Genomic DNA, 21630 nt, shown 5'->3' on the forward strand with positions numbered 1-21630 from the left:
TACGGCATCGCTCAGGTCACAAGGTACAGCATCGTACCCATCGCAAGGCTCACAATCGCATTTCACTTCCGAAGCCTCACACTTGAATTGTGCCCTTCTAAACAACTTGTTCTGTGTTTCTCTGAAAGTATTCATCTTGTTCGCTCGGTCTTGGTAGTCACAATGAACTATCGATTTTGCCTAGGGTTCCTTTTTATATACAGACCAATACCGACGTGACCGTACGGTAAGGTGAAATGATTGGGAAGTCGAACTCGCTTCTGGTATACAATTTGATAGATTTTTTCCAAGGGTCGACTGACGATGTGGTGAGTGGGTAAACGTACAATCTTGTTCGGTTGATAGGTGGTCACTTTATAGTTTCCATCCTCTCCCGATTGCAAGGCTTCTTTCAATACCCCAAAGTTGACCACTCGACTGGTACGATAATTCAGAGTCAGTCCTTTCACTTTGCATGTCGTGTGCACTTCTCCTTGTTTGTCACGGTATTCGTAGACGTAATTTTTGGGACCGCCACTGACGAAACTTAAAATCTTGTCGTCGGGATGCTCGTCTGTCCAGGCTCCTAAACGGTCTCCTTCGATGTCAGGGTGATGTTGAATCGGGTGATGGATGTAAATGCAACTGTCCGTGTCAAAGTACAGGACGCGTTCCCCTAACAGTTCTAAAGCCTCGTACAATTTTAAGCGAGCATGGGCTGTCACGTAAACCGCAATGATGACATTTCCAAAAGGGTCGTCTTGTACAAAGTCCAGATCTTCTTCGTAATTGACCAAGATCAAATTCTCTCGAACGACGTCCACGTGTTTCATGTATTTGGTTTTGTCGTGAATCATCTGGAAGTAACGGGAAGGTTCTGTCAAATATTCCGTCTTGGGTAAACACGGTCGTTGTGCCATTTTACCCCACAAGCAATTTAACATCACTTTGGCAAACGATCGCCTGCCTTCGTTTTTCTCGATGTGGTCTAAAGAGATGCCTTCTTGTTCGTAGTATTTCTCTTTGAATTGTATTTGGTCTTCGGGAGTGTGACACCAGGAAGGATAGCCGCTGGCTTCTTGTTTCAGTTTCAAAAAGGCATCCACGTAGTCAGCGAAAATGCCTTTCTGACTGGGATCACCCTTGTGGTATTGTTGTGTCTTGGGAAAGTGGCAAATTTCGTACACTTCTAACAGTTGGTATCCCATGTCCAGAGCTTTGAACAATTCTACGCTGACCCAGGTTCCCGTCAAGGCACGTTCTTCCTGGGTGTGCTGACAAGGTTGGTCTTGGTTGCACGTTTCGGCACAAGTACGGCACAAGGGAAACATCAGTTTGCCTTGACAATGGTGAGGTAAGACGGGATGGTATAGGTTCGTGGGAGGCAAAACTTTACACTTGATCAAGCCTTCGTATTGTCGAATGTTTTTCAGGTCGATGTGTTCCGTGAACAATTGCGGGTGCCCTACAGGAAAGCGACAATATTTGCACACGTAGGGATACAGCGAACACACGTCCAAGTATTTGATTTCTTCTCCTTTCTCTTCGTCGGCTTGGTACAGCAAACAGGTGGCATTGGTCCTTCCTCCGTACAAACTATCCCTCGGGTTCAGCGGGTCCATGAACTGGTAACTTTCCACGAGGCGTTTAAACTCGGGATCGGTTTTCATACGGTGATCGTACTCGTGTTCCCACATTTCCACCACTTGGTATCCTTGCTGTTCTAACTTTAGGCGTCGCTGACAAGTGTCCTGGTACAAGTCTTCCATGGTTCGTTGCAAAAACTGATTCTTGGTGCCACGGTCAGGGTAACAGACGGGACATCCGTGAAATAAGCAACCGTTAAACTCGTACACGATCTTGGGGTTTTCTAAGTCCCAGCCATCGACCGAATACGTTCCGATGGTCTTTTCGCCCCCTCCGTTGCGAGCATGCTGAATCCACTTGTCTTCCTTGTCGCACAAGTAATGTAACCAACGTAGGGCTTTGACCGAGTATTGACGCTTGACAAAGTGGGTCGTTTGAGGACTGATGACAGCCACAGTGTTTTCAGGCATGAATCGTTGTCGATACACTAAGGAACACGCTTTGGCAATGGTGCAAGCTTCTTTCAAAGGATCGACCCCTCCGTGTTCCATGAACAGTTCTCGAAATTTTCCACAGCAACGTCGTAAAATGTCCACGTCGGAACGACAATACTTTAACATTTCTTCCTGAAAGTCGAAGGGGTCAGAGGCATGAGCCTGGTACCAAGCGTAGAAATCTTCTCGTTGTTCGGTACGCATGTTGTCGGGGTCGTAATAGTGAGCCTCAGGCAAATGGGGTAGAACGGCGTGTTGATTGGCTTCCGTATTGAAAAAGTGTGGAAAGTACCCTTTAGTCATTTCTGTCATTCCAAACGTTTTAGGCATTCGACTCAAAGGCATGGCCAAGTAACTCATCGAATCTTTAAACTGCACTTGTCCCACTTGCATGAAAATGATTTTGGCTCCGTTCAAAGTCACTTTAGGACGCTCGGTGCCTTGTTCCGTATAGTGCCTGAAAAGAAACTGTCCATCGTATCCGGAGAAATTGTGAGCCATCACTGTGGCATGACGATGACAATCTCCGTAACGTTCGATGTCCTCTTGGCTCCACATCTTGTCGATGGGGTCTAAGACCCATCGAGCGAAATCGGCTAGCGTGTTAGGTCCCCGAAAGATTTTTTCACGCCCTCCAGGAATCTTGCTGCAGTGAGGGCAATGACTAAAGATAGGTTCTTGAATGCACTTCTCGCACGCTCGATGAGCCACGCAGAAATTAAGAATGTGAATGCCAGTCTCTTGCATGCATTCGAAATCGAAAAAGATGAAATTGCCTTTCTTCTTGTGACCGTCCTCTTTCTCTGGTGGGGGTTGGTATTTTTGCACGTAACATTCGTGTTCCAAGTCCACGATGTGGTGAAAAATGTGACATTTTTTCTTTCCTGAACATAGGTGTGCCTTGGTATTATTGGTACGTATGCCTTGTCCACACGCGGGGCACAATCTCAGCAGTTGACAAGCGCATTTCGTCTGTGAACCTTGCGTCTTCAAATGTTGTTGGTAACAGGTAGGGCTGACAAACGTGCGCAGACAAGTTGAACAAGGCACTGGTTCTTCGCTCAGACAGGGTGGAGAGGCCAAACATCCTGTGCATTTCCATCCACAATGCTTGTGTTGCTCTCGATTGTTATAACCATAGTCACATTTTTCACAGTAATAACTGTATCCCAGGAATCCAGTGATAGTGGTAATGGTATCGAAATGGTCATCGTGATGATAGACATGAATGTATTTTCTGTCCTTAAAATCTTGCCCTCGAAACAATAGAGGTCCGCGCACTTCTTGAGGGTGCACTTTCAAGGTGTATCGTGGAGCTAGGACATCTTGCAATTTTTGCATCTCAGGAATGCCGCAGGGTGTGTCTTTGGACAGTCCGGCTTGTTGTAACAGGAGTTCTGCTTCATTTCGTTGTTTGGCTCGGTCGGAACGTTGAATAGTGTCCCAGGTTCTTTTCCATTCTACCGTGTCGTTCTTGTTGGCATAGGTTCGTCCCACCACGATGGCACAGGCTAAGCACATCTGGTCATGAGGGTTGTCAATTCGGACGAGACTTGTTTTGGTGTTGCGAAGGTCGTCCACCAATAACATCTTTTTGCGTCCTGTCCCTTGAGGAGGAGAGACGTGGGTCATGTCCAGTGTGGCTTTACCATCGGTGATGTCAAACTGGTCATTAGATTGTTGTACGTGTTGAATCTTGTCCATGACTTTGGAAGCAGTCAATTCTGCAGGGGTGCTAAACTCAATCCAAACAGGGGATTTCAAACCGTCGTGTTGTATGGAAAGTCTCAAGCGATCGTCTTCTTTGGGTTGACATTGTCGCTTGAGTGAGGTGAGCAAAGAATCCCACACCTCGGTGATGAACACTTCTGCTTTCTCTAACGGCACTTCAGCCTTGAAATCTTTAAACTTCACCGTGTATTTGTAAGCCGTGGTTCTAAATTTTCTAGAGGAGCGCTTTTCGGTCTCTCGAATGGAATAGTACTTTTCAGGGTTAACTAAGGGTGGTGAACTTGGTTTAGAGGTTTCGGATTCTGGTTCACTCATGTCCTCTTCAAAATCACTGGCATGAATTTGTGCCAAGATTTCAGCCCTGGTACGAGGCGATAGATCACGTTTCTGCCTCTTACTTTCTTCTTCTTTCTTCTCGAATGAATGGGATCGTTTCATCTTGAAAGCAAAAAGTCAAATGACTCAAGTTCAAACACCATAAACTACTTTATAGTCATAGCAGACCAGCGTATATAAAAGGGTGTGTGTCTTGTCCTTTCACTATTCATTTCACTCTCAAGCCGAGCACAACGATGGAAGAGACTAACCAGATGGAACGTTTCGTCAGAGCTTTGCGAGGGGTCATTAGAAAATTCTCTTCAGACCAGCCGACGGACTACTCTCCTTCCTTTAGAGATAAAAGTCAAGATACTTGCTATATCTGTCAGAAGAAAGGGCATTGGTCTTCAGAGTGTCCAGACCGTCAAAAAAGAACAAAAACAGGGACTAAAAAAGACAAAAGTCAAGATACCTGTTATTATTGTCAAGAAAAAGGACATTGGTCTCCAGATTACCCAAAAAAGAAACAAGAGGAGTCAGAAGAAAAGAGGAATTCTTCAGAAGAAAAAGAGAGGGATTCTTCGGAGGAAGAGAGGGATTCTTCTGAGGAAGAAAGAAGACAGGTGAAGAAAAAGAAACAGGAGAAAAAAAGAAGAAGGGAAGAAAGCGAGGAGGAAGAAGAGGAAAAGAGTGTGACGGTGAAGAAATTCAAAAAACAGAGAGACTAAACAAGGAGAAAAGAAGAAATCAATGAACTTTTCATTAAAGTGTTGTGTTGTGAATTGGATTGTAAAAAATGGAGAAAAGAATAAATTAATGATATAAGGTAAGTGTCTTTGAGTTTTGATTTTAAAAAAAAAGAAGCTACACTCACGCACTCATACACAGACACGTACTATAAGGGTAAAATGGGTGAGTTTTTTTTGAGTTATTGGCAAATTGAAATTGTATTTCTTTTCGAGAAATGTGGGTGGCCCTGAAAAGGGCCTTTTTTTCTTCATGGTGAAAGGGTGAGTTTAAGCAATCAACTTTAACTGCCTTATGCCTTTGCCACGGCCAAGGCCTACTTCTGAACTGCGTAATGTTGATGATGATTGAGTTGAAATCACTAAGGGTGGTACGGTAGGCTTAGTCACAGGGTTGACGTGTTTAGCTCGGGAAGGTCGTATTCTCTTCGGTCGTGATAAAGAAGTCTGATACATTTGTTTCAGACTTCTTAACTCTGCTAAAATGTCCAACAGTACCGTGACCGTTTGATTTTCACCCTCTTGTTTCTTTGCTGCTACTTCTTCTTGCTGTTGCTGTTGTTGTTTTTTTCTTACCTCTTCTTCTTGTTGCTGTTGCTTTAGGAGAAAAGCCTGTTCCGCTTCCTTTTGTCGTTGTATAAATTTCTCCAATTCTTCTTTCTGTCTCTGTCTAAAATTTTCCACTTGCGGTAATGAAGAAGGTAACGAAGGTTCCGGAACAAATTCTTGCGAGGAGAGAAAATCCACAAAATCCCAATTCACCTCTTCTGAAAGTAAGTCCGAGTTCCCTTGGGCAGTCTCCCCTGCTGGTGCACCCCAATGGATCGTTTTCTGAGTTTCCGTCATGTTGAAACCCTGTTGCATAGATTGACTGCACACAAGCGCTAGCGAATCTATATCGACTACGTGACGTCACAGACTGCTCTCTTCGGATTGGATGCGGGCTGACTGAATTCTGTAACGCGTGTTAGGATTGGTGAATGAACTCAATCCGTTTCAATCCTTCCTATCCCTATAAATAAGCGCCGTTCACTGCATTGATTCACCTATTCTCGGAGCCTCAACATGTGGACAGACGTTGAATCTTCAACCCTTGTGTCAACAATGATGTTCAGGACGGACATGCTCATGTATGTCCGATCCAAGTGGACCGTTGTCCACAGGACCAACAGCAGCCTGTGGATAAGAAGAGTCTATATAGAGAGACAAGGTTGCCTCAAGAGGACTCTGATGTATGGCCCTGCTGTAAGACGAAGTTTGAGGACAAGAAGATGTCGCAAATGCCCTTTATGTTAAGGGCATATTAACATAAACCAAAGGCCCTTTTCAGGGCCAGCCATATTTCTCGAAAAGAGATAGTCTTTGAATTGCCTACCCCTTTTTTTAAAAAAATTTAAAAAAAAAAAAATCCCATGTTCAATTCCCCTTGTTCGTAGAGTGACCCACGATTTATCGCCATGTTAAATTCCCCTTGTCCGTAAAGTGGCCCACGATTTATTCCCATGTTAATTCCCCTTGTCCGTAGATTTGCCCACGATTTTTCTCCATGTTAAATTTCCATTGTCCGTAGATTTGCCCAAGGGGGTCTGTAATGCTAATTCCCATTGTCCGTAGGGTGCCCCCTTTCACTACTTACGTGTGTGTCAGAGAGAGAGAGAGAGAGAGAGAGAGAGAGGTGGGTGGGAGCGAACGTGTTCACATCAAGAAGAACTCGTCCAGATTAAGTGAAATTATCCTGATAATATGATGCTCCGGATTGGTAGATGTAATTTGTGCACCTGATTTCAAAATAGAGAAGAAAAGAAAAAAGAGAAGAAAAAACTACAACACTTTATTGCGATACTTTACCAGTAGCAAAATGATATTTTCCATCACATATTAATATTGGATGCATTCAAAAACGAACAAATTGTTTTAGAATTAATAAGTATTAATGGACTACACAACCCCTCCACTCCAATCCAATTACTATTACTACTTCTACTACTACTAATACGGAGGGGCCCCGAGTGGCCGAGTGGTCTAAAGCGCTCTCCGTTACGGAGCACTGCCATCTCACCTCTGTCTGCGTGGGTTCGAGTCTAAGGCTCGGCTAACGTTGGTACGTGGGAAAGCCTGCCGGTAGCTTCTCGTGGGTCGGTGGTTCTTCCCTGGGTTTTCCAGGGTTCTTCCTCCACCAGTTATACTAGCCGCCATGTATAGCCTATCTTGTGCTGAAAAATGGCGTTAAATCCTACAACAACAACAACAACAACAACAACTAATACGGATACTAATTTCGCAACTACTACTATTAGTACAAACCAAACTACTACTACTGCAAGTGATGTTGCTGTAAGTACTACTACTGCTATTAGTAAAACAGCTGTCAAGAATAATTCTGCAACTGCTACTGCTATTACTACTACCACTGCTACTACTACATCTCCGTCATATAATCATTATTGTCTTCGTCATGATGACGGCGATAATAATTCACGATTTAAGATAGTTAATAGTCTCGGCTTACGTATTTTGCAACATTAACAACGTATATAATAGTACATGCATACGCGACATTGTTGACAAAACACCGAAATATAAATACTTTGCATTCGATATTGAAGTTACTGCGATGCTGCTAAACGTTTAATTAGTAACTTATGGTAGCCAGAAAGGTGTAAGAAACGAATACTTCACACTTTGTGAGGCTCTCTTTAAAAGAGTACTAACAATGCGTCTGAATGGTAATGACCTTGGACGGTAGAGTTGAATAACTATAATTAACCTACCATACTGACATCCCGGTCCCATCCAACCTGCAGCACATTCTCCAGGACAATTACCTGTACCAGAATCACACAGTACATCATCCACACAGTGACATCGGTAGATGCACCCTTGTCCAAACTGAGGTTGAACGTTTTTGTATCCACCTCTTGGACATGGTTGACCTGAAATATGTACACGAATTATTCAGATAAACGAAGACAAAACTTATTTATGTGTTCCTTTTTATATCGAATAACGTAACAAACAAATCAAAATTATACAAGCTGGAGACTTTCTTCAATGAGTGACAAATTAGAGACTTTATATTATGTACACTCTTACACAGCAAATGTTGAAAATGGGCAAACATGGTAATAGGTCTGGTAGCGGATTATTGATATATTATTGTTATTGCCAGCTATGTCACGGTTTCTAACTTTTTGTTTGTTTGCTCAAATTCAGTCAGTGATTAATTCATTCTTTGCCGAGAAACAGGCTAGAGATGTAAATATATCTCCTGGTGCTCATTAAACGTATACATCGATAAAATGACAGGGATCATAACTGTGCCAATGTTATCACCCAGGGGCAAGTCCCATACCCAAGGGATATGACACAGGATATATATTGGTCAAAATTAATAATATCGTTGCAACACTATCCAAAGTCTATTGCAGTCCTAAATTTTGCTACTTATAAACTTCGGAATGATTGCAACAGTATTTATATTTGTTACTACGGTATCTGTATATTATTGCAATAATAGTCACTTACATCTGCAAAGATATTTAAAAACCGGCACGACGGTAATTTTGTTTGATGTAACGATTAACGTTTTGCTAAGCACCAGTAATTGTAAAGATGTTGCTCAAAACAATTTTAAAAAGGTGTCATTATAAATGAAAATGTGGGAGGAACTAAAAGTATTAAGAAGTGAATCCAAAATAAAGTGCTACGAAAGTCCAAATGAATGAAAAGTTCCATATATATTTAAAAACCGGAAATGTACTGGTCCCCCAAGAGTCGTGACATTGTCAAGATGGTGTCTTTTGATTAGTTCACAACAGTTACAAAATAATATTATAGTCCAAGTAACGAACACTTTCTACTTCCACTGAACAGTCCAACAAATGTCTTTCCTCTCGAATAATATCTAAGTACAACATAAAGCACGTTTGCAGACTTAAAACAAGTACACAAAAATGAGGATGACTCCAAAATAGGAATGAATCTGATTGCTTGGTTCTCTCTTTATATACATCATCTATCACGATTATATTTCACAATAAATGTCACGTAACGGATATTACTAAGCAGTTTGCCTCGAGATTGCCTATTCATGTGACCTAGCCCAGCCAATGGGAAGTTACAAAATTCTACTAGAATTGTATAAACACCATCGGCCCATGAGGAATTAATCCAAAGTTGCCATTAAGTCTTATCACTTCATTAGTATTTGCAATTGCAATTGTCAAAACATACGTCATTTTCTATTGATAGATCCTATGTAATTTTATGCTCTTAACAGACCCATGTCACGTGGTCAAAATCTGCCATAAAGATATTCTGTACAATTTACAACGATGGATACAAATTACAAACATTAAATAAAATCATGTTCCAGGAGTTACACAAAATATAGATATATACATATAACACTGACTGATGCATTTTTACTTTTCTTTTCCTTTTGTTTGTATCCGTTCTCTTTGGAAACCGGAGATCAAGTGATAATGATGATGTTGATGACCCTGTGACATAGCATTTGTACTGGAATAAGTGGAATAACTACCCCCTGGTATCGGTACTATATAGTAAAAGTACCGCGGGCAATTTGGCTTTTATAGTATTTCTGCCAACCCTGTGGAATTTCTACCCACCCCATCCCGTTTTAAACCGACATGATATTTAGATTACACCATTTTATATTAATCTAACATAACGTAGCCAAGGTATTTATATATGAAATGAGAATATAATAGCAAAAGTGTTATAAATAGATTATACTATAATATAGTGCATTTGATCAAATATGTACTATGAAAGTTAAAAATTAACAGTTTTTAATAATTTATTTTCTGAATGTGAGCAATTATGTTTTTTATTCAGGAAAATAAATTTAGAACACGATATTCAGATTACACCATTTATGCAATTATAGCATCCTTAGCTACAAAAGGGAATTACTTTTATGAAGGCAAAATGCATCGACCAAAAGAGCATGCAGCTGAGGCTTAAATTTATTTGGCAGCTAAAACGTTGAACATAGCAGTTCGGACATACATTCCATTTGGATCTTTATTAAGGTGGCAGAAATGTGTACCTCAAAAAGTAGGAAGAAGTGTCTTTTCATCAAATGACAAAGCAATCTACCAGAAGAACACATGTGACCATTTTGATTATGTTAGCAGCATATCACAACTTTGGTTCAAAATATTGTTATATTTGTATTTCATATGCTTTTCATGATTCAATTTATTTTCATTTTGAAATAGGCATCTCATGCATTTTTAAATTGATCTCAATATATTAATCTTTCTGAAAAACACAAAGATTCAATAATGTTATAAGAGTATCTTGATATGACCCAATATTTGTATGGTGTATATATATATTGTATGTACTTCAAAGTAAAATCGCTAACAATACTAATTATTCTGAGAAACGGGAGGATTTAATTATGTTATAATCTTGAAATTTGTATTATATGTATTTTGAAATAAATATAATAGCATTTTAATGTGCTTTTCTCTGATCAGCAAACATAGCTAGGACCATTGCGGACATAGCCCCCTGAACATAATTACCATGAACCTACAAACATTTAAATATAATACATCAATAACTTTTATGAAATTACCATTTTCTGCACTAAAAACTAATGCAAAATGTATTACTAACAGAACGTAATACTTAAAAACAAAATTTAAAACATAGAAAATATAAGAAACGAAAATAAGTAATGGAGTTAACTACCGCTAGGTACAATTTCCACACGTTAGTTTACATTTATCATTATATCATTTCAACCCATTGATACCTTTAATATGGATATACAAATATTATCTCAAAGCCCCTATTGGCACAGCAAATGATATGTCTGAACATTGTATAAAAAGGAATATTTTCAAGTATAAAGATATATCTGTGATCTCTAAAAATTCAAAATAACGATATTTGACTCCTGGCTTATATCTGTATTCATATTGTAATTTAACACAATGTAACCCAAACGACTGCAGACTATATCTCTCATGTGCAAATGATATGTAGTAATTGACGGAACTGGCCTGAATGGGTGCCTTTAACCACAATACACTTTATTTCCATGACGTTGCAAAAACTAAATAGTTAATTAGTGTGTAAATAAAACTGAGGCAAAATAACACGCCTTGCGACCCATTAGGTGACATTAATTAAGAAAACGCAGTTCATCAGATCCACCAATTAGTGAATTCATGTGGATACATGTTTTGTTCTTGAACGTTTATGAGATTTTACATTTATAAATACTCTTTATGATAAGAATTATAGCATGACGCAGGATTTATATATGCAGTACATTGTATGTATGTATGTATGTATGTATGCAGTGCCGGATCAGATGAGGTGTTGGAAGGTGGTCAACAATTTCAATTGGACCCTGACTTTCCTCGAAAGGGTACCAAAGCAAACGTCTTTGTGTATTTACTCATATTGTGCATAATAAACGTGCGCAAGAATGAAGCGACGGTCAAATTTCAAGTCACAGGTGTATACGATTGTTTTAGTGGAGGGGGTCCAGCCATCGTGGAACCCCTCCCCCTGATCCGGCCCTATGTATGTATGTATGTATGTATGTAGCGTATTAGTCTTTAATACCTTCAAACTATATGAAGATGTCGCCAAATATGGCACACAAAGAGCACAAATATCCTTTTAGGAGGCGACAGTCCTGTTTAGCCAATAACTTTGACTAAATATTGGGTCAAAGGGATGCTTATAAGATTATAAGAATAAAGAGGGGAATATGGTTTTATAAACGTATTCAATTCAAATTAGGTTGCTTTAATGTGAATTATCAACATGTGGAATATTCGCATGGAACAACTTATGTACGTTGAAAAAACACTACTTCAGTCTTCGTAAAAGTACGTGCGAATTCTACAATCAGAATGGAGATTCCGCTAACATCATCAAGACAAAAGGGTATAGCACCATGTACATGTATGATGGAGCTATATAAACTAGGTTAGGTCCGAATTTCCCTACCGCTACAATACACTGAACCCAGTAAGAGTATTAGAGGGGGTATTTGGCTATGCATGTACAAAAGCTGAATAGAATTCAGCATTGTATGTTCAATCAACATCGTATGCATACCGAACTTATTTGCGTTTGGCATATCTATTCCTCCGACATGATGAGTCAAATTCACCGAACTTTGTCGAAGTCGATAGTTTAAATTTGAAAAGACGTGTTTACAAAACAAACTCTACATACAGCTCTCACCGACCACTTAAACGCAACGATATGTATACTATTAAGGCACGCGCCTCTGCAAGTCTAACAACCGACAAGAGCCAGTCGCTGCCGAAAACGCATGTCATGCGACCAGTTAGAAGGCTGCTAATACAACTCTTAGGAAATGATCAAAGAGCATAACGCTAATGCACGCAATATAATGAATAATTACAAATTACGATAAGATACACATTAACATCACTTGGAGTAATGTACTAGTAAGTTACATTAGAAACGTAATAAGTGTATATTAATTACTAAAATGAATTGCAAAGCGGAAACGTGTGTTAATACAGTAATGAAAATGGAAACGTAACTAAGCTTGTCACATGGCTGCATTACAGTGTTTATTTTGGTTAGATAAGGAAAAACACATTCGGTATTTATAATGTAGGACAACATTTATTATTGCAAAATAGCAAACGGTCAGCTCGCCGTTACATATACATACATATCGATCGACCTATCAAATCTGCACCAGTTGCGCACGGAAAAATGTGCTCGCCTATACATATACTTATTCTCGCTTTTGTGCAGTGTTGTGATCCTTCCAGATTGTTCGATATTCTTTTCTGCTAGGAAAATAACCATCCACTGAGTAAATAACTGGCTCCATAAGGTAAATGTTACAGAAAACAATATGCTATAGCACTTTTGGAACAAATATAACTGTCAACAACGGCAGTAAATGTTACTTCCACCATCTTTGACTATGACAGTTTGGCGACAAAAGGACGTTCTGACGACAATATGAAATACAAATACGCCTCTCTTTTGAAGACTGACACTTGGTCGACAATATGAATATAACATTATTCAAACGGTTTAACATGTACTATGACACTCTTGCGACACGGGGAAACTTAATGCTAAATATCGTATAGGTTAAATAAGCATCATATTACTGTTATGACAGCGTATACGGACAAGGAGAAACGTAATGTTAAAACTATAGTTATTATACAACACGCCGTTTTGACTCCACAGTATTCACTCATATACTGACTTCTACTTATATGTGCTAACCAACATGCTATTTTCATTTTCCAAGACCACAACTATCAAACATTTGATAAGGACAAGACTGCTAACACATAAACACAAACATCAATGGAACGTACAGGAGAGCAAATGGATACGAACATCCTTGTTAAGGCTGCAATAATAACACACACACACACACACACACACACACACACACACACAACATACTTATGAACTGCCACATATGAAACAGTAGTAGTACTTACACATTATACACACAAACATCAAAGTTTCAGTTGGACAAGACACACAAAATATATAAATAAAATATGGGAAATTACTGAGTATCATATTGGGGTTTCTTGAGAGAACTGGATGGCCCTGAAAAAGGCCATTGGAGTTGTTGTCCAGCATCAGAGAGGATGAACAGACCACTTGCTTTAAAGTCAATTTATGAACATAAAACCTCATACGAATACAACGAAAAATGTCAATAACGTCAAACCGAAACCTCTAACTTACCCAGCGTTTTTCTAATTGGGTTAATTTATTTTGCTACTTATCATTGTCGTTCGTGTTTTTCTAAATTATGTTTACCTTTCGGGACACTTATTTGTGGTCTCACCCTCTCTGCTGCTCTATTGTGTGAGTAATTAAATCATTATTATATCAATAATGGAATCTTACACTAGCAGACTAGCTCGAGAAAGATTAGAAGCAATTAGAAGATATCTTCCTGTTCGTGATGCTCTTATACAAAAACTGCAAGAACGTCAAGAAGCACAAGTTGAATATGCAGAGGGTACAGAAAAATTATTTAAACCTGTTACAAAGGTTACTGAAAGAGGTGTGAAGCCGGCATTAAAACAACCTGCTGAGCAAACTGAAAAGCTAGCAAGAAGAACAAAAAAAAACCCCAAAAACGATTTTAAGAGATCTTCCGGGCGATATAGTTGCCGCTCAACCTCCTGGTAGAGAGGAAGAGATACTAGAAGGTATTGGTGAAATAAAAAGAGATCTTGCACCAATACCTGGAGTAAGAAAAAAATAATATTACATTGATTAAAAAATTGGAAAATGTCTTATTAAAGAACTTAAAGAAGAAGTTAAAGAGAAAGGTTTAGCTGAAGCTGCAGTGATATTTTTTCTTCAAAAGTCTGAAATTTGAAAAACTGAATATGCTGGTGTAAACATTGATAAACAATTTTTAAACAGGCTAGAAATGATGAACCAAATATAGAGAATATATTGAAAAAGTGAATAATTTGTATGCGGTTTACGTAAGCAACAATCTTATCCTGAGTCACAATTTCCTCAACCAGAACCACAAAAACCACAAATTCCTGAGCCACAAATTTCTCAACTTGAGCCACCAATTTTTAAAACACCAAAAATTCAAAAACAACTTCAACTAAAATCTTTTAAACCACACTCTTTTAAACTACAATCTCCTAACTCACAATCTCTGCTAATAGATATTAAGAATAAATTTACAACTAGTGGTTTAGACAATATCACAAAATCAGAATATATAGACGCAGCAGATATTGCAGCACAGGGATACAATCAAACAGAAAAATATGCAGAACCTAAATATGTTGGATCTTGGAAAACAAAAGATAATTGGGTTAAAGATTATATTCCAGATATACTAATAAACTTACTGAAGATGACAACATGAATTTTAATCAATTAAAAGGACGCAAGACAAAGAGAATCTGGCACATCTTCTAATGCTACTGGAAGTAGTTTTGTTACTCAAGGACTTTGTCCTGAAAGTGTTTTTGCCGATGTTGACCTACTAGAAATTTTGATCGGAGGAAAACGTGCAAGAAATAATTCTCCATAAATTATTAATGAAATATCTGATATTTGCCGAAGAATATTTGCAGGTGGTGTTATGGATATTAATGTTTATCACTCTCTCATTAATGAAATTCTCGATGATTATTACAGCGACTGAAAACAATTAATTAATCAACTTATAATTTAAAAAAAAAATGATTATACACAATGCTAAACGCGCGCCTAAAATGAACAGAGTAGTGACTTCACGATTACCAACATATAACGTTATTTACGGAGATGGACTTGGTGATGTTATTCAAGGATTGTTCAAGAGAATAGCCCCAAAAGCAATACGGATTGCAAAACAATTGGGAATGAAAACTCTTGACGCTCTTCGCGATAAAGGTAGCAGTGCTGGTGATGTTGCCGGTAAAGCATTTTCAGCAGTCATAGAAAGATTAGAACGAAGAAACCACAGCCAGTACAATTACCCAGTACTGAAGTTATGCCTGCAAATATCAGTAAAATAATAAATCAAGCTGACAATCAAAAACTTGCAGAGTTGGCTTTTAATGAAGTTGTTCCTACAAAATTGGCTAATGAAATTATGCCGGCAAATACAAGTTTTATTTCAGGTAGTGGTCTTCGTGTTAGACGAAGATAGTTATAATAAAATGTTTAAACGTATATCCGATCCAGCATTTGATATGGACTCACCAGTTCTTAAAGATAATTCTGTTCGCGATTATCAGTATCAGTATTATTCTTATGAAACACGTATACAGAATCAACGTGGCCGAATCGAATTAAAAGTTCAGGATACAAGCAGATCTTTTTTATCTGCTGAAGCATTTAGCTGACGCTAATGACGCTGATGTGTGGCCGGTGGTTCATGCAAGAAATCCAAATTATAACCTAGGATTTGCTTTACATAAATCATGTTAAAAGGCGATCGAAGAAGATTTTCGTCTACAATTCCGTGATAACATAGCTTTGGATTTTGTAGAAATGTCAGAAACGTCTTTTTGGGAGCGAAATATACATTTGTACTTGTAAGAAAAGATAATGATAACGCTACTATTTGACGATCTGCCGATCATGCTTTTGCTGGTAAAATAATATTATTCAAACTTTCACTGAGGATGCCAGTAATGACTGCAACAATTATTGAAGAAGAAAAGTTAATTAGTTTTATGAATTCAGGAGGAAAACCATTGTTATCATTGTTAACAGTAACTACAGATAACACTCAAATTAATGTTGCTGGATTATTTACATGACATAATGCATCACAACAAGGAGTTTCTGCACCAAGACATATCATTATTGCTTTACAAAATGCTGATATTTGACCACTTCAATGTTAGTGATGTTTCCTTACGGATAAATGAGCATCTAAAGATATAACGTTAAACTTTGAAAATAACAATTTGGCACGTGTATATCATCGATTAATAGCATGCATGGGACGTGATCAAAATATAGATACTGGTTTGCAAATACCACAGTTAGAAATTTTACAACACTATATCCAATCTATTATTTTTCATTGGAACATATAGAATTGATAAAACATTCTGTTGTTGACATTCATTTTAAAGTTCGTGCAACCCCAGGAGTTGGTGTTAATTATAGAGCGATTGCAGTTATACTCAGCAATAAAGCAATGTTGCTTGAAGGCACCGACGGACGAAAGCGAGTTATTGACGCACCGATAGAAAACATGTAACATTTTCAGTTGAAAATAATCTATTACTTATAAAAATATCTTAACATCATATTAGCGTTGATCTGACTCCTGGTCAGAATAAAAGGCTTCAATCAAATTCAGCAAATAACTGGAATAAAAATATAAGAAAAAAAAATCAGATCACAGGTGGACAAAAAATAATATCATTGTCAGAACGTCACCTCAGGCATTTGAATGATGCCAAACAATCAAAAACAGGCGTTAAACTCAATCTTTCTGCGAGCGCCATTAAATATTCAATCAAGACTGGTGGTATATTTCCACTTCTTGCAACTATACCAGCTTTATTAGCCGATGCAGCCCCAGGTGTTGCAAAAGCATCTGCTTGTGGTGCTGCTGGAGCTGCTGGTGGATTAGCAGTAAAAATAACAGAACAAGGAATATCAAAAATATAAAGGGTCTAAGATTACCGGGAACCCAATTATTGATACGGAAGAGGTCTGAGACTTCCAGGAACACTTTGATAATTCTTCATATGTCAAATCTTAATGTACTTAATGCTACTAAAAATGAAGCATAAACAATTTCAGAGGTGTTTTAATGGATGATCAATTACCAGTACAACCAAACAATATTGAAACTCATTATTAATCTCGATAAAAGTTCCAGTCCTGGTACTCATTGGGTTGCATACGCATTTGATCCACGTGGAATAATTTATTTTGATTCGTATGGACTGGCTCCACCAAAAGAATTTATTAATTACGTAAACACAATAAAAATTCCAGTCTGGTATTCAAGATTACCAACACAAACAATAATAGATCCGCAAATATGTTGCCGTGAAGTAATTTTTTGTACTCGACACTGTCATCATTAACATAACCACCTCATAACGTTGTGCACGATTATACAAGTAGACGAGCCGTTTTAAACATATCTTAAAGTATAACAGATGATATTTACCAAACTGCTTCCTCTAAATAAAATAAAAAGGCCGACGGAATACCTCAAGAAAATATAATTCAACAGATTAGTATTGAAATATCTGATTTATTAAATCTTGCAAATGTAGATTCAAACGAAGTGGTCGTATGTCAAGACAAGCAAGGAAAATTAAAAACCAGCAATCTTTCATTGAATGATATTATCGTTAAAATTAATGGAGGCATTGAAAATAGCATAGCTGTATTTGATAAAAATGAAAAATTAAATCCGGTGTTATTATGTCAACGATATTAGATAGTATTCATGGTCGAGTAAAAAAATCCGGTGATACAATGACTGGTTCTCTCAATATGTCTAATAATAAAATTACTGATATTGGAGAACCAGAAGCAGACATTGACGCTGTAACTAAGAAATACATCCTTAGTTTCAGTTAGTAATGAAATTACCTCATTTAGAACTGATTATTCTAATCATGTACAATTGTTTATGAAATTTCGTAGAAACATAAATAGATCCATTAATGAATTTTTGGGAAGTAAACCAGCTATCGATATGAAACTCTCCGACATAAAAAAATTAGCGACAATGTAGTATATACACTAGCGTCTGGACAAGCATTATGGTCACCACTTAATAAATATATCAAACATCGCGCCTTGGTTATCGGTATATACAGGCCCTCATTATTTGGTGTTACAACATTTACAATATCTACCACAATTTCACGGCCTAATCCACACCTGACTCCATCAGGTGGATCTCCTGGATAAATGTTAGTAATGTTGGATCAAAACGAAGAGGAAATATTTACTGTGGAACCCGACGAAATCTAAAATCAGCTTGATTTATTATTGGTGTCTTGAATTAGTCTGAAAATTCCCACCTAATTAAAATATCATGAACATTCCGATCAACGATCAAAGTGCAGCGCAACATTACAGATACAATCAAGTACGTGAATGGGAAAAGAAAACTAAAAAATATCGTTGACCAATATAGAGTAAAATAAAATATATCACAGACGTTGTTGTTTACATAATTGTGTAATCGGCGTCCGATGTTATCGCTGGAACCGATGTATTATTATCTACAATAGTGTCATCGCTAGTGATGGCACCAGCAGTTGTAACAATTTGTGTTTCAGCTGCAACAACAATATCATCGCAAACGATATGCACGTGTACAAGCACAAAATTACATGATTATATAATAAAATTACATGCAGCGACTCTAGCAAACACCAAATTATCCTCATTATTATCATCAAGCCTTAGTGATGGAAAAATATAGATTTTGAGTTCACGGAGATGATTTTAATCTAGAAGGAAGCAATGACTGTGATAGAATCTACGCCCGATTTAAATAATAATAATAATAATAATAATAATAATAATAATAATAATAATAATAATAATAATAGTAATGTCAACGCCGAACAAATTACTACAACAGATTGTCGTTAATACAATTCCGTCAAAAACAATGATGATATCGGCAAGCTCAACTAATCCTGAATTTAATGTTAACTTTCCAACTGCAATTCCAGCCAATGAAATAGAGCTAGCACAATTACGAGTATATTGCAGCTGGCCAAATATGAAATCAAAATCATTTGGTGGATTATCGGCAAATAATTCGCTGTATTTGCAAATAAAAATAAAGATGATTGAAAAGTTGTCGGAATTGCCACATCTAGTTATCAGATTGAATAAATCAACTATGACTTCCAGCACAGAATTAAATTTATAATAATAGCTAGCACCGTTCACGAACCAACTTTATCAGCTGTTATCAAAACATATTCACCAGATTATGTTGTAGGTATTTATCAGTCATCGGTCCAATCTGTTTTAGGTTGGCCTAAGGTTTCTCCAGAATTTAAAAAACCACCAGAACCAAACTTAAATGAATTCGATACGAATGAATTTTTTAATAACAATTCCAAAATCTCAAGAATAAGAATCTCTATTACACCCTGATATTGCACATTTCTATTTAACTAGTATAGTCAGATCGGTAAAACGTTAAATAATTATATGCTGCTAATGAAAAAATATTAAAATCATTAACTAATAAAATTAAAAATGAACATATAACGATATCTGCATTTTTAGTAAATCTATTTAAATTATATTCGGGACTATCCTAATGACAATAAGAAAAATAAAATCATTGAAACAATATATTTAGATCAAGTTGTATCAGACCTTGACTATATTAATCACAACAGTATTGTGCATTTAACTAAGGACGAGATTGCAATACCACAATATAATAGAAAAGAAACTTAAAAATAAATATAACTCGATTATTATAGATTAACAGAAGAGGAATTACCAATGTTTGTAATACCGGGATTTGAAAACGACGGACTTTAAAAAAAACTCAACATGATGATGAATTTTCTTTTAAGTCCGTCGGTTTCAAATTTAGTATCAGTAAATGATCAGTAAATTAATGATTATCAATGAATATTTTCGACAAATTGATGAGTCAAGGAAACAACACCTCCACCATTAATAATTCTCAGACATAACAATGATCCGTCCAGTGGCGGCAGACATATTTCACCAGGAAGTGTAAATACAACTTCAACAACCGCAGTCAATCTTGTATGTGATGTAATTGATGGCAGCTATCAAATAGATCTTGAAAAATCTAGCCAGGCCCCGCAAGGATATATGTTATATACATTTGCACCTCAAGTACTTCCTGGATATAATATGTTTGTTACTGATTCTCGAAAGTCACTAACCACAGTTGCATAGCTTTCATTTTCACTACTTTTACTTTCAAAATCCACTTTATTACTTTCACTTTCATTAATAACTTTGTCATCATTTTCACGATCTGAAATTTTTTATCCAGCTGCCTCATGCGCATGTTAATAATCTTTATCTTCTCATATTCGTCAGCTATGTCTGATCTAATTTCCTAAATCGCGCATGAGAGAGATACATTTTGCTTGACTTCTGTATCTTCGACTGAAGAAAAAGATTGGAACATACTCTGTTGGATTTCCTTTATAAATCTGTACTCTGCTGGTAGTGTGTATCTACATTACAATTTCTGTGTTAGCAATAATTCAAAATCACAAATCCTTTTTTTCTGGATCAAGCTAAATTCTTATGTAACCATTTTTTAATTTTTTAATTGCAGAAATAATGACATAATATTTTCGTAGTTAATTGTAATATATATATATATATATATATATATATATATATATATATATATATATATATATATATATATATATATATATATATATATATATATATATATATATATATATATATATATATATATTTGACGCATGGATGCATGGATGCATACATACATACATCAAAGATGCAATTGCAAAAAATGTTGCTAATCGCTTAAAAAATACCTGTGACACAATAACAGGTGAACTCAGCATGAATGTAAACAAGATAGTGGTTTTAAGAGATCCAACATCACCGGAGGATGCCGCAACGAACAAATATGTTGGCGCGCTATTTACAACCGTCGGAACCATATTCACTACTCGTTTACAAAACACCGGTGACAAAATGATGGACATACTTGACATGAGCGGAAATAACATAGTGATGTTAGCGGATCCAATATCCCCGGAGGATGCAGCAACAAAAACGTATGTTGACATTAACTACATCACCGTTCACGGTAAATTATCCACGTTGCGGGCCGAGTATGACGTTCACTTGTTCGCTTTTGCAAGATTTCGCAGAAATTTTAAAAAACCGATGAAGCCATACATACATTCTTCGGCACTCCGCTCACCGTTGACACAAAACTTTCTGATATCAAAACTAACATTGATACAATCAAGAAAACACAAGAAGATATCGTAAGTGGAGTTCCTGATATCGTTAACAAAATTAGTCTGATTAAAATCCCACCCGGAGTTACTCTCGGGAATATTACCAACATCGTATACACAGTATCATCTTGATTCGCAACATGGTCAAATCATAATGATACTATCAAATACACCACAACAGTCACTGGTGTGTATAGACTGTCTGTGTTCAGTACTGCAAAATTTGAGATATTTACAACGTATCCATGGCGTCATTCCACCGACAAGTTTTCCGGAGTTTTG

At 37.1% G+C, this 21630-nt stretch overlaps 1 protein-coding gene across 2 annotated transcripts in view; it reads right to left on the bottom strand.

Annotated features, from left to right (window-relative positions):
- Positions 1–21630, bottom strand: part of LOC149775240 (uncharacterized) — a 143857-nt gene that overhangs the window by 86197 nt on the left and 36030 nt on the right. For both annotated transcript variants that reach the window (XM_089944413.1, XM_089944414.1), the window contains exon 2: positions 7627–7788. In XM_089944413.1, coding sequence (XP_089800539.1) covers positions 7627–7788 — 162 coding nt within the window. The remainder of the gene's footprint in view (positions 1–7626; positions 7789–21630) is intronic.

Source organism: Sinohyriopsis cumingii, chromosome 19 (genome assembly GCF_028554795.1).
Source record: "Sinohyriopsis cumingii isolate HCF-2022 chromosome 19, ASM2855479v2, whole genome shotgun sequence".
Taxonomy (NCBI): Eukaryota; Metazoa; Mollusca; class Bivalvia; order Unionida; family Unionidae; genus Sinohyriopsis; species Sinohyriopsis cumingii.